This window comes from Equus quagga, chromosome 7 (assembly GCF_021613505.1).
Source record: "Equus quagga isolate Etosha38 chromosome 7, UCLA_HA_Equagga_1.0, whole genome shotgun sequence".
Classification (NCBI taxonomy): Eukaryota; Metazoa; Chordata; class Mammalia; order Perissodactyla; family Equidae; genus Equus; species Equus quagga.
This window is the reverse complement of record NC_060273.1, coordinates 72,264,358-72,276,629: the sequence shown is the minus strand read 5'-3', so window position 1 is coordinate 72,276,629 and position 12,272 is coordinate 72,264,358. Positions and strand designations below refer to the sequence as shown.

The window sequence follows — 12,272 nt, the reverse complement described above, 5'->3', positions numbered from 1 at the left end:
CTACAGTCCCTGCTATGCTTGCCAGATCACCTTTTGGGAATGATTTGGTGGTAAAAAAGACCATTCCTCAAGTTGATTCAGAATCATGTCTTTGCTCCCCTCTGGTTATCTCAGCACAAACCCATGAGGCCCGATGAAGCAGTTCTCCAAGTCAGGCCGTATGTGAAGTCCTCCACCCCAACTTCAGGCTGCCATGGCTAACAGAGAGCTCTACATTAGTGCTGCTCACCTCAGTAACTAACGGGCAATTGCTTTTGCTGGGGAGGAACTAAGGCTGAATGCAGAGGCTGCTCCACAGCATAGCTGAGAAAGTGTAGCTTTTTTGGTTTCCTCAATGATTCAAAGCCTCTTTGTGAAAATTATGTCTCACCTGAAATCTACATTTTGAGATATGTGGAAAATCTTAAGGCTAAACTCTAATCCACCAGACAGGCATCTCTTCGAAATCTTACACCTATGCACCTAGACCAGTGCCAGGTACAATAGATGCTCAATTAAATCCCAAGGCAACCTAACAGAATTAGTTCAGTCAGTGAAAGGTGATGGGTAACATGCTTCTGGACTGAGAATTTTCCAACTGTTCCTTAAAATGCTAGTCTAATCCTCTATAGGATTATCTATACTCACGATCGACTGTGTCCTGTCACATAATATGTGGAGTCACATTTCCTGAGACAGAGTCCTCAGAATGTGAGGAAGATGGGGAGGGAAAAAGCATTGTGAAGGAAAGCCTGTCTGAAACTACAGGATTGCTGTATTTTGTAAAACTTGGTCTATTCCGAGTTTGCCCCGGTCCCCTGTCCCCAGCATAACCAAACATGTCTTTGAGGAAAAAGCATATGGAAACAACAGGAAGTATTTAGATGCATTTTATTCAACAATCAGGTCAGCCAGGCTTCATGGTGACCTCATGGGATTTCGGAACCTTGGTTCTCAGCAAGGCCCAGATCTTTGAATGAGGACAGGCATCTGGCGCTTCCTGTAGAAAAGATTGAAAAAAAAAATTAGCTTAAACTTTTCTGACAAAAAGTGACTATGGAGAAAAACAATGAAAAAAGGTCAGCTTTATTTAGAACAGAGAGGTTTGAGATTTATTTCTCTTTCTCCTTTTATTTATTCATTCACTATTTATTAATTCATCAAATATTGATTGAGAGCTATTACATACACTAGGAATACAACAGAAAGGAAAAATGCCTATCCTTCCAGAGGTTACCAGACTAGTGGGGTGTTACAGTAAACCTCTGAAATTAATCTCTAGCCTACTGTTGCTTCTTTTTGCTCCTGAAGTCATTGTCCTAGCCACCAGGTTTCCATCTTAGCTAGTGCTTTGGCTACTGCAGGACCTTCCAATTGATTAACCTTTTGCCTTAAAACTCTGGGGATTCATATCTGTGAGACCTCGCCAAAGGAAGTCATATTTCTACCCAATATGACACCTGCCAGCTCTAAGCTGCCTCCCCTGCAGATAAAAACCTCTCTCTTACCCCACACACCACCTTTCCCAAACCTGTTTTCTCTTCTCCAAGCTAAATATTCCTAAATCTTGTAATTGTTCTTCATGAGATTGTTTTCAGATCTCTCATTTTTCTAACCATCCTTTCCTTGAATATACTGGCTTGTAAAAGTTCTTCTATTTCTCTGTTGCTTGAGGACATATGACTTCCATGTACCTTGATGCATGTCTTTATCTGGACCTTGCTGATTCTTCATCTTAAAAGTTTTTAATGTTTTCTTGTTCCATAATCATTAACCACTCAAAATACTTATTTCTGAGTCAGCACACACAAGCACAAATATCTAAACAGAGCACATGAGCTGACTTATTTTCTGTAGCTGTGCTATCCAATACCGTAGACACTATCCACATACAGCTGTTTAAATTTAAATCAAAGTTAAGTAATATTAAAAATTCCCTTTCTCAGTTGTTCTAGCCACATTTTAAATGCTAGTGGCATGGCTAGCGGTTTCCATGTTGTACAGCACAGATATAGAGCATTTGTGTCATTGCAGAAAGTTCTACTGGAAAGTGCTGGTCCATAGAAAAGAATTTTCTAGTATAGATTCCTTAAGAAGAAATAGAAGAAATAAAAAAAATCCATACTAAGTATACCTGCCAAGCATATAATGATCAAGGAGATGCAAGCCCTTGTTTGTCTACATATCTCAAAACCCAACAATGACGGTCAGAGCCTGGCTCTCGTTAACTATACTGTATTTGCTTGGGGCTTTTAATGGGTAATAGAAAGAAAAGCATTAGAAAATATATTGCATTTGAGGAAGGCACATTTTCTCTCTAGACCTTGTTTCTTATCTGAGAAATATAGAAAGAGAAGTTACATTTTCTGGCATTCATTCAAATGTTCCTCTCATATTTACATATTTTTGAAAGAATAGAAAGAGCAAGCAGGACTGGTAGGTTTAAAAGCCTAAGGGAATAGGGTGTCCCAGCTCTATGGTCATATTTTCCCTATGTTGCTCTCTAAATATTGGGCCTTTTGGTTTGACACCTGGAAATGTCCCAAGTCTCAAGGTTGTTCTATTGCTTTCTCCTGCCCTTGGATGGAAATATGGTGTTTGATCTTAATGTCAACAACATAGGTCATGAGAAAATTAACAAGTGGTTTCAAGTTCCTCTTACAAGTCTTTAACGTGGAAATCACCACAAACAGAACACCTGATGTTTTGGGTCTAAAACTTAAGGATATTAGATCTTTTCTCCTGAGGACCTATTTGTACAATCCTTGCTAAACACAGAGTTTTCCGAAACGATTTAAAGCAGAGCTAGAAGAGGGTTCATGTTATAGAGAATTTATCTGGTGGAATAATGGAAATGTATGCAGTCATTTGAGCCTAAATTGAAGTCTTTAATACCACATCAGTTCCAGAAAATGTAGAGTTTTCTGGGTCACTTGTAGAATTTCTTTTATTTGTTTTGATCATTCTACACCTTTATTTGACCTGAAAAGCTTTTGTGATGCTACTTCAGATCCCTGTTTAAATGACATCCTTTTCATGAATCCTTTCTTGACCTTTTCAATAAGAAGAAATCTGTCTTTCTCCTTCATTCCTATAGCACATTGGTCACAGCTCATTTGATGACATTGGTCACAAGGCACAAGAAGCTACCTTATTTGTGCTCATGACCTATTTTCTCTTAGTCACATGCAAAGGAAAACAGAGGAGCCTAACACAATGCTTGGCACTTGTTAAGTGTTCAGTAGCTGAATAAGATAGAAAATCTGTGGCAAAGCTATTTCTCTGAGTGCCGAAGTCTGATTCCCGCCACCTACCTATCACTCCAGAAAATGAGCTTCATTGAGGCTCTCATATCCACAAATAAAAGTGTTACAAAAACACAATCATTACCACTACCAAAAAGAATTTTTAAAATTTATAGGTATTTTGGGTATATGAGCTTTTTAAAAATCCAGATTACCTATTGTTTTGCTATAAAAGCATGGAGTCTTGTCATACAAGCGATTTTTTTCATTAATTGAGAGAACCATTCAGACACTTTCCTCCTCTATTCCTTAACACACGTTGCACCGTGTTACTAATTCCTTTCTCTCTTTTGTTCAGTTTTTGCGTCTTATGGGAATGCCTCTCTCTGCTTCTTTATGCCCTAGAGAAAGCCTTCACACTTTTCCAAATCCTAGCAGGCACAATGAGTTGTTTTTAATTTTGTGCTCTCAGAGTACCTTGCTCATCTTTCCACTGACCACACTATGTTAGTGTTGAGTGTGAGCAAATTGAGAAACCAAACATGCTGGATTTTCTTCTTTGTCTCACAAATACTTAGTCTCGCACCTGATTTCAAAGCATGGTGGAAAGAGCAAGGATCTGATCCCAGATCTGCCACTTACTGCTGGGTGATCTTGAGCAAGTTATTTAAACTAACTACATCTCAATTTCTTCACCTGTATAGTGGGCTTAGTATTATTTACCTCATAGTGAATATTAAGTGCCTCACACAATGCTTGAAACAATGAATATTATTTTCTGTCATAACATACTCACATCTCTCTATAGAATCATACCAGATATATAATAAGGAGAAAAAGAGGTCAAGAATTAGTTTTGGAAAAACTAAATGTTTTATTTCTCGCATGATAAGATTAATGTTGTTGGTATATTGATTGGAGCTTAGAGGGATAAGACATGAAAATTTGAAGACAGCTAGCTTAAAATATATATTTTAAAAGAAATTCAAGTTTGTACTTACTGATTTTCCACACATAAAATGCATTCATTAGGATATGTATTTCCATCAGTCCCACAGACAGGGTTATAGATCTTGGTACATCCACCCGCATTATTGTTACATTTAGCCTAAAAATGGAATTAAACAGAACCATTTTCCATTCTTTGAGGGCATAGAAAAATCCCTAAAATGGTTTTCACCTCCCTGGAGTTGGTCAGTTTAAAGATGGGAGCATGACTGTGACTGGGAGAGTGACACTGAGTGTCCCAAGAGAAAGAATCCACGATCTGGAGACAGAAAGCCTGGTTTAAAGTAATGCCTCTGCTGTTTACAAGTGTGTGACACTGGTGAATCTTTTAGTGTGTCTGAACCTTAGTCATGTCATCTGCAAAACGGGACTGATATCATCCCCCACCTCCCACCACCATGTCCTAATGGTGTTGCATGGTTTAAATAAGGTGAGTGAGATAATGTTCAAGTTTACAGTTACTACAGGTGCCGGCTCCTCTCAGGTCAGCCACACCTTGGGAAATTCTTCCTCGAACACTGTAGTCCAGTCACACTGGTCTTCTCTGTGTCACTTAAAGACACTAGGTGGTTTCCACCCTTGAAGTCTCTGCACAGCCTATTTCCTCTACAGTAGTAAGAACTAGTAATTATAGAATGACTGTTAGAGGCCAGACAACGTCCTAAGTGCTTTTTATGTATTGTTCTATTTAAACCTCACAACTATCCTGTAAACTTATTTATTTTACTCTTCTTCTGGAGAAGACAATGAGGCACAAACAGGTTAAATCACTCACAGCCATACAGCCAGTAGTCCCTGGATCCAGGATTCAAAACCATTCATCCTAGGTCCTGAGATTTCTCTCTGAACCGCTTCACTCTACTACTTCTCCCTCCGGTTATATTTTGCTAACACTCACTTATCTTTCACGGCTCCAACGAAATCTCACTTATTTAAGGGCACCCTTCCCGATCTAACGAGGCTAGGTTCTTATGGCACCAGGCCTTCTGTATAACACTTAGCACAAACGTAGTAATTTATTCACTCATGCACTTTGGTTTGTCATCTGCCTCCCCCTTAGATATAAATGTACTGAGAATAGGGACACTTCTTCCTCGGGTCTCCAAATTTACCGAATTTACCTTATAAACATCGGAAAAAAATAGAAAAGTTAGATATAGAATCTTTTTCTAGAAGGAGAACCTAGTTGATTATTTTCTTTGGCTCATTCTAAACTAGAGCCCCACCTTGATGATCGGGAGGACTTTATGCCAACATGGTCAAACTGACTGTAAGGAAGAAGGGCTGCTTGGAGTGAAGTTAAGAAGACTTCTGCCCCAAATCTTCATCCTGCCAGGTAGCCCTGGTATATATAAAGACCCCTTCAAAGCAAGCACTAGAGGACTACACAGAGAGTGCCCGTGTGTCAGTGAATTTGTCCTTCAACATGAGCCGCTGTGGAGAACTACGATTACCATCCACACTGAACAGGTTAAGCCTTGCTGGCCTTCATACTCCTTTTCTTGATTTCAGGCTATGCTGAAAGGTGACAGAGAGACTGTGCTTTGGTTGGAAGAAACGGTTCTAGCCCCAGAGATAAGAAAAGACAAAATTGTCTTTACCTCTCTTCCCAGGGAGTCAGCTCTAGTGTCACCTAGAAAACATAAATTAGACATGTGAACTTTGGTCCTGAATGTGAGAAACCAGATCTTTTCCAAATGATCTGTTCAAGACTAGACTCTAAGTCTAGAAGGTAAGGCGCTCAGTAAAGCGACAGGTCAAAAAGGTATTTCTCAAATCAGAAAAGCATGCAAAGACACCTACCAGATAAACTCAGCAGGACCAAGGCACAGAGAAGAAAGATGCCTGTTACCTTCATGGCGAAGTTTTGTGTCCGGAGCTCAGTCAAAATCTGCAGTGAACTTACCACTTCTCTTCAGAACCCTGGGACTGGCGGGGTCACATAGGCAGGATGGCAACCCAGGCTCCACCTGCTGCCCTGTGTCACAGAGATCCTTAGTTATTGATTGACTAGTACCATAGCCTGGCCCCCAGGTTTGGGGAACGTCCCCTGTGTAAGAAAGGTGAAAGGAACACCATGGGCCTGAAATGTGCAAAGCCAAAACTCTGCCGGGAAAAGAGTTCTGGTGGTTAGTGATTGGGTTCTCTCTCTAACTTCCTTTGTGATTATGGGCAACCCCTTCCCTTCCAAAGACCCAGTTTTCTCATCTGTAAGGTGAGAAATTAAGCTTTAATTTCTCAGGCTTAATTCTGTTTAAGAATTCTTAACACGGAATTTAAGAATTCTGTGATTCTGGGTGTATGAACAGGTATGGGTAGCTAAAAAACCCCCCCATTCTTTCTTCCTTTTCTTAGCTTTTCCCTTTTTTATTCTTTCTCTCTTTTCCTGTCACCCATTCAGAGAGCCTAAAGTAGCTGACGGAGGGACAGGTTGGAGACAGGGAGGACTCATTCCCTCAGGTGTGTGTGATCTGAGGCTAGAGTGTGCTCCCCAGAGATGCCGACTAGCTTGGTGTTCTTGGACAGGTACTTCACTTTTGCTGTGCCTCAATTTACTCATCTGAGAACTGAAATAATATGACCTAACTCAAAGTGTTGGTCTGTCATTCAAAAATATGCTTTGTGTCTACCATGTGTTGTTGGGAGACTATTCTCCATCCTCTCTCATGTTTCTGCATGTCTCATGAGTAGAGGCACTGGCTTCCTGCATTTCAGACCATCTTTTCAACAGTGATTTTATAACAAATGACTTGGAAAGTGGAATAGTGTCTTTCTCTGGAACAAAGGGGAGCTTTGTTTACCATTCAATATAGTCAAGATAATATCTCTCTCCAGGACAAAGCTTAGGTGGGCGTAGTGACCTTTAAAAAGATGAGGGATGTTTTAAAAGCTTGGCATGCTTCTTTTGTAACACACTGCACTTTCTACGAGGGTGCCACTTGGCTCTCTTCATGTCACCCTATGGAAATTGGGGCTTGGGAAACCGGAACACTCTGGTTATTGCTATTGAAAAATTAAGTCTCTTGTCTCTGACTCAGGAGTCTGTGTCTTCTGGCAGCATCTCTTTAACTGGGGCAGGCTAACTTGTTAGCTTCCAGGTAGGGTAGAATTTCAGACCCTCCCAGGTCTTGACATATGTTGAGAGCTATACTCACCTCTGGGGATATATCAGTAATACAAATGATAGTCCCTGCCCTCATGGAGCTTCCATTGCATTTTAGTTAAGGTAGATAGGCAATAAAAAAGTAATCAAATAATTATGAAGTATATCAAATTGTGATAAATATTACAGGAGAAAAAGGATAAAGAGGATAAGCATGCTGGAAGATGTGGGAGGTAGTTATTATAGGTTAGTCAGAGAAAGCCTTTCTGATTAAGTGACATTTGAACAGAGATACGAAGTAAGTGGGGAATTGAACCGTGTAAATATCCAAGAACATGCACCCCAGGCAGAGAGAATAGCAAGTGCGAAGACTCTAAGGCAGAAACTTGCTTGGCGTGTTTGAGAAATATCCAGGATGACAGTGTGGCTGGAGTGAAATGATAGAGAGAAACACAGGTGGTGGGAAAAAGGAAGCAGTGGGTGCCTAGATAATGTAGGGTCATGTAGGCCATAGTAAGGACTTTGCTTTTTAACCAAAGGAGAGCCGTTGGAGAGTTTGGCAGAGGAATGATATGATATGGTGTTTGTTCTAAAAGGCACTTGAACTGCTCTGTGAGAAGAAGCTAGAAAGCAAGTACAGTAGCAGGAAAACCAGCTGCTAGGCTATTGTAATAGCCCAACTAAGAGATGATGGTGCAAGTGGAAGGGAGAGGTTGATTTTGCAGTTTAGGTGAATTAATCATGTAAAGCTTTTAGAACAGTTTCTGGCACATGGTAAACACTTAGAAATATTATCCATCACTATCATTTTTATTGTTATTTTTTAAGTATTTATAATGCTATTCCATCTAACAAGAATGCTCTCTACCCTTATACATCAATGAATTCTTCATAAGTCTTTAAGATTCACTTTGAGTGTTGTTTCTTATTGGAAAACTTCCTCAGCTCATTCTGGGCTTCCATGGTGTTTTGAACATGCTTGACTATAACACGTAGCACACTGTTGAAACTGTTTGTGTGTATGACTAGCTCCCCCATCTTCCATTTAGGCTTTAACCTTCACCATTCTAGCTTCCTCCTTCACTGCTGCCTCTGAATGTATTCTTATTTCAGTCACTATTCAGGTTCATTAATTCCATAGACAGTTTTTCAAAACTCATGGCCTCTAATTCTTCACACTTGATCACATGTGATATAATCTCTTTTCTTGAGTTTCCTGACTGCACAGTCTCCTACATTTCCTCATACCTTCTCCATCCTCATTTCACCTCCATCCTCTGTATGGACTCCTCCACCTCTAATGAATGAAGACTTGGAGTTTCTCAAGTGTTGGTCCTGGGCCCTATTCATGCCTCATTTTTCAGTTTCCTTAGGTGAGCTCATTCATTCACATCTTTTACATTATATATATACATATATAAATCCCAAATAAGTCTCTCTTTCCCAGATCTAACCTCTGATCTTTAGACTGGATATTAAGTGCCTTTTTGATAATTCAGACATCCTACAGGCACCTCAAATTTGATATGTCCCATACTACTGTTTAACTATTCACCACAATTTTTTTTTTTCAGTCTCTCCATTGCTTTTCTTCCTTCCAACTGTTTGGTCAAACCCAAACCTAAGCGTTCTCCTTGATGCCTCTTTCTGCCTTTACCATGCACCATCTTCTATACTTAATTTGTTACCAAATTCTCTTCTTGAATCTATGTCCAAAATAACTTCAATTCTGGACACTTCTTATCACCTTACACTGTCATATATTAGATGATGCTATCATTTCCCCTTTGGCTTTCTGAAATTTCCTTCAAACAATTTCCCAACAACATCTACTGTTATTTCTTCCTCAAAGTTACTTTCCACAGGACAGTCAAGTTATCTTTAGAGCATGCAAATGTGATCATGGCACTATCCGCCTTCCCACTGACCAAAATCCTCAGGAAGGGCTTAGGCCCTGCATGATTTGGCTCCTTTCTACCTCTCTCACTTTATCCCCCACTTGCTCAATCTGTGAAGCTACACTGGTCATTTCTCTGTTCCTCCTTAAAAGGAAAAAAGTTTCTCACTTTTAACCCTTAAGACTCAGGCTAAATATAGTTTTCTAGCAGAGCTGTTTTCCAAGTCTTCCTCCACTCTCTTCTGCATCTACACTAGGTCTTTCTGTTATTTTATTTCATGATACCCCCATATAGCACTAAAGTTTTATTGAATAGCTGTTTGTATGATTAGTATATAATATCTCTTCACCTGTAGGGAGTAAATATGGTTGTTTTGTTCACTACAGTACCTACCAAAGTGCCTAGAAAATAGTAGGTTCTAAATAAATATTTGCTGAAAACATGAACTAAGTAATAAATGTATATGCTGATTTTCTTGAAGACCCAGATTTATGCCTTGTTGATTTCTGTGTCTCTGGTGCCTGCTACAGAGTAGTCATTCATTGGCTCATTCAGTCTTTTATTCATTTAACCACTATTATAATCCACATAGTCACTGAGTCCCTACTATTTAAAAACTCTGTCTTGAGTCCTAGGGAAATGGATATGATTTTGGCCCTTGTTGAATTTAGGCTAAACATTGATAGGTATTGGTTACATAGGTAAAGTTTTTTCTTTTCATCTCAAATCATGATTTAAATAGTAGTTTTGTTGCTAATAAGAAGGTTCCATTAGCCACTGTAGGAGGGTTAATATTTGAGAAAGGAATGTTTCTTTGGTTTTGTAAGTAGCTCGGGGAGGAGGGAATTATTAGGATCTTGTTAAAAGAACTCTTTAGGTAGTACTACCAGCAATAAAAACCGTCAGATTTAGGCGTGTCTGATGCCAAGGCCTCAGCTCTTTCCTCCAAACAGTGATTTTTAAACGTTGTAACTGTAGACCCAAAGTAAAAAAATAAATTTTGTGTTATGGCCTAGTATATGTCTACATATATGTAGACAAATAAAATTAAGAAACAAAACACAGTCTTATTATATGTCACGACTTTTGGTACTTTTAATTCTGTTCTATCTCATAGTTCACCAATTCTGACTTGTAGTTTGAAAAGCATTTCACTACACCAATATCCCTGGACCCCGTAGCATCTTGATTTCTTACTGCTCAGTGCCCCTCTGGCCACCTGGCCGAGCTGGAGCGCTAGGTGGGGGAGGGGCGTTTTCTTCCACCTCCAGATCCCAGGGACCTTCTTGCTCAGCCCTGGCTGTCTGCTCTCCTGGGGCGCTAGCTTGGTAAAGACACTCCACAATAGCTTAGTCACCTCTGTGTGGGGCTTTCCCCAGGGCTGTGAGGAAACTTGGAGAGCAAGTGTATTCCGCGGAGGGATCCCTCCCCCCTCTCAGAGCAGCCCACAGTCCCTGGGTCACTGCCGTTGGGGATGGAGAGGGTATTCTCTTACCTCCTTCCACTTCCTCTGGGGGTCCAGCACCTCCACCTTCAGTTGTATGGCTGCATGGATCTCTCAGACGTCTTTTGTGTTGTGTGCATGACCTCTGTTGGTGTATGAATGTCCTTTTTGTTGTATCTTAGGGAGGAGAGTCTAAGGGGAGAGCGCACTCCACCATGATGCTGACGTTACTCCCACAATCTTGATTTCTTAATGGATGTAAAACCAAGATATAATTCTAGTTAAAAACTGGCCCTAAAATTGTGTTGGAAAATGGGTCTTGGAGGTAGCAAGTTGAAGAGGACATAAGGGACAGACCAAGCTCCAATGACAAATCTACCATTTCAATTGTGATATGACTCTGGGTAAATCATTTTCCTCAACCTCAAAAATACGTATCATATCTTCATTTAGTGTGAGATTAAACCTAGAATATGTAAATAAATATTGTGCAAAAAATATAATCTTCCATTTCTCCTGGAATAATAATTGCTAGCTAGTAATAATATCACTCTTCCTTCCATGGGTTGGAATAATGGATAATACATTTAGGCTTCATATAATCAAGGTCTTGACAGAATAAATATTGCTTGCCCTAGAGGATGAGATGGACAATCGGCTGAAACAATTCTGCTACTGTGCTAGACTATTAGTCATATTTATTGTGTTTACATGGCCTAGCCTTGTGTAAATCTCTCCCTCCTTCTTTTCTTCTCTGTGTACACATCTATGCATGTATATTATTGGGAACTCAAGCAAACGTATTATGACCTATTCTTCTTTGTTTCAAGGACTAATTGTTCACCTGAATAAAGAATGATGACAAACTTAAGGGAACTGTTCTAATGGGTGCTGATAATACTTGTTGGAATGGGGATGTTGGTTTGGCACCTGTTGATTTTCACATCCTGTGCCCAAGGTTTGACCGGCAAGAAAAATGACAGAAACTAGAGATATAGAGCCTAAGATATTTAGCTTGACATTTGAAGACCTCTTTGACTTAGCTGCATCTTAAGTCTTCAATCTTATTTTTCATTATTCATGGAATTTCGTAGCTTTTCTTAAATGAGCCCATCTTTTCCTTCTACTACTTACTCTCCAAACAGGTTCCACTGGTTTTGATTGTACCCCTCCTCTGAAGCTTGGCTAAAATATCTGTGGTGCTTGATTCAATTAGTAATGATTTCCTCCCTGTTTAAATCTCTCATAGCAGTTCATAAAACTGTCGCTTAATAATGCTGATATTAATTACATCATCATCATCACTATAATTATAACCACAACTGCTGAATTTTTTCAAAAGCTTCTGTGCCAGGTAGCGTGGCATTTCATTTCCATCATTTTAAATCCCTACAACATTATTATTACCATTTTACAAGTGAGGAAACTAAGGCACAGAGATTTCAGTTGTCATGTTACTGGACATAGAGATCAAATACTGTTATGTATGACATATATTTATGACATACTGACATTTATACATATATACGTGTATACATGTACAGATATACATTATATATACACAGGTATATGTGTGTATATATCTATATATACAG

At 39.5% G+C, this 12,272-nt stretch overlaps 1 protein-coding gene across 1 annotated transcript; it reads right to left on the bottom strand.

Moving 5' to 3' along the window:
* Positions 1–853: 853 nt before the first annotated feature.
* SPINK1 (serine peptidase inhibitor Kazal type 1) lies at positions 854–6,164 on the bottom strand. Its single transcript, XM_046665243.1, has 4 exons — positions 6,036–6,164; positions 5,834–5,865; positions 4,226–4,332; positions 854–979 (listed from the first exon to the last, which is right to left on the bottom strand). Exons 1-4 carry the CDS (start codon positions 6,088–6,090, stop codon positions 934–936), a joined length of 240 nt encoding a protein of 79 aa, XP_046521199.1. The 5' UTR covers positions 6,091–6,164; the 3' UTR covers positions 854–933.
* Positions 6,165–12,272: the final 6,108 nt, after the last annotated feature.

Excerpts from the sequence above, each read along its gene's own strand:
- SPINK1 (XM_046665243.1), bottom strand. The coding sequence starts at position 6,090 with ATGAAGGTAACAGGCATCTTTCTTCTCTGTGCCTTGGTCCTGCTGAGT. Across the intron at positions 5,866-6,035 it reads GGTCCTGCTGAGTTTATCTG|GTGACACTAGAGCTGACTCC; the intron begins GTAGGTGTCTTT and ends TATGTTTTCTAG. Across the intron at positions 980-4,225 it reads ATTTTATGTGTGGAAAATCA|GAAGCGCCAGATGCCTGTCC; the intron begins GTAAGTACAAAC and ends TCTTTTCTACAG.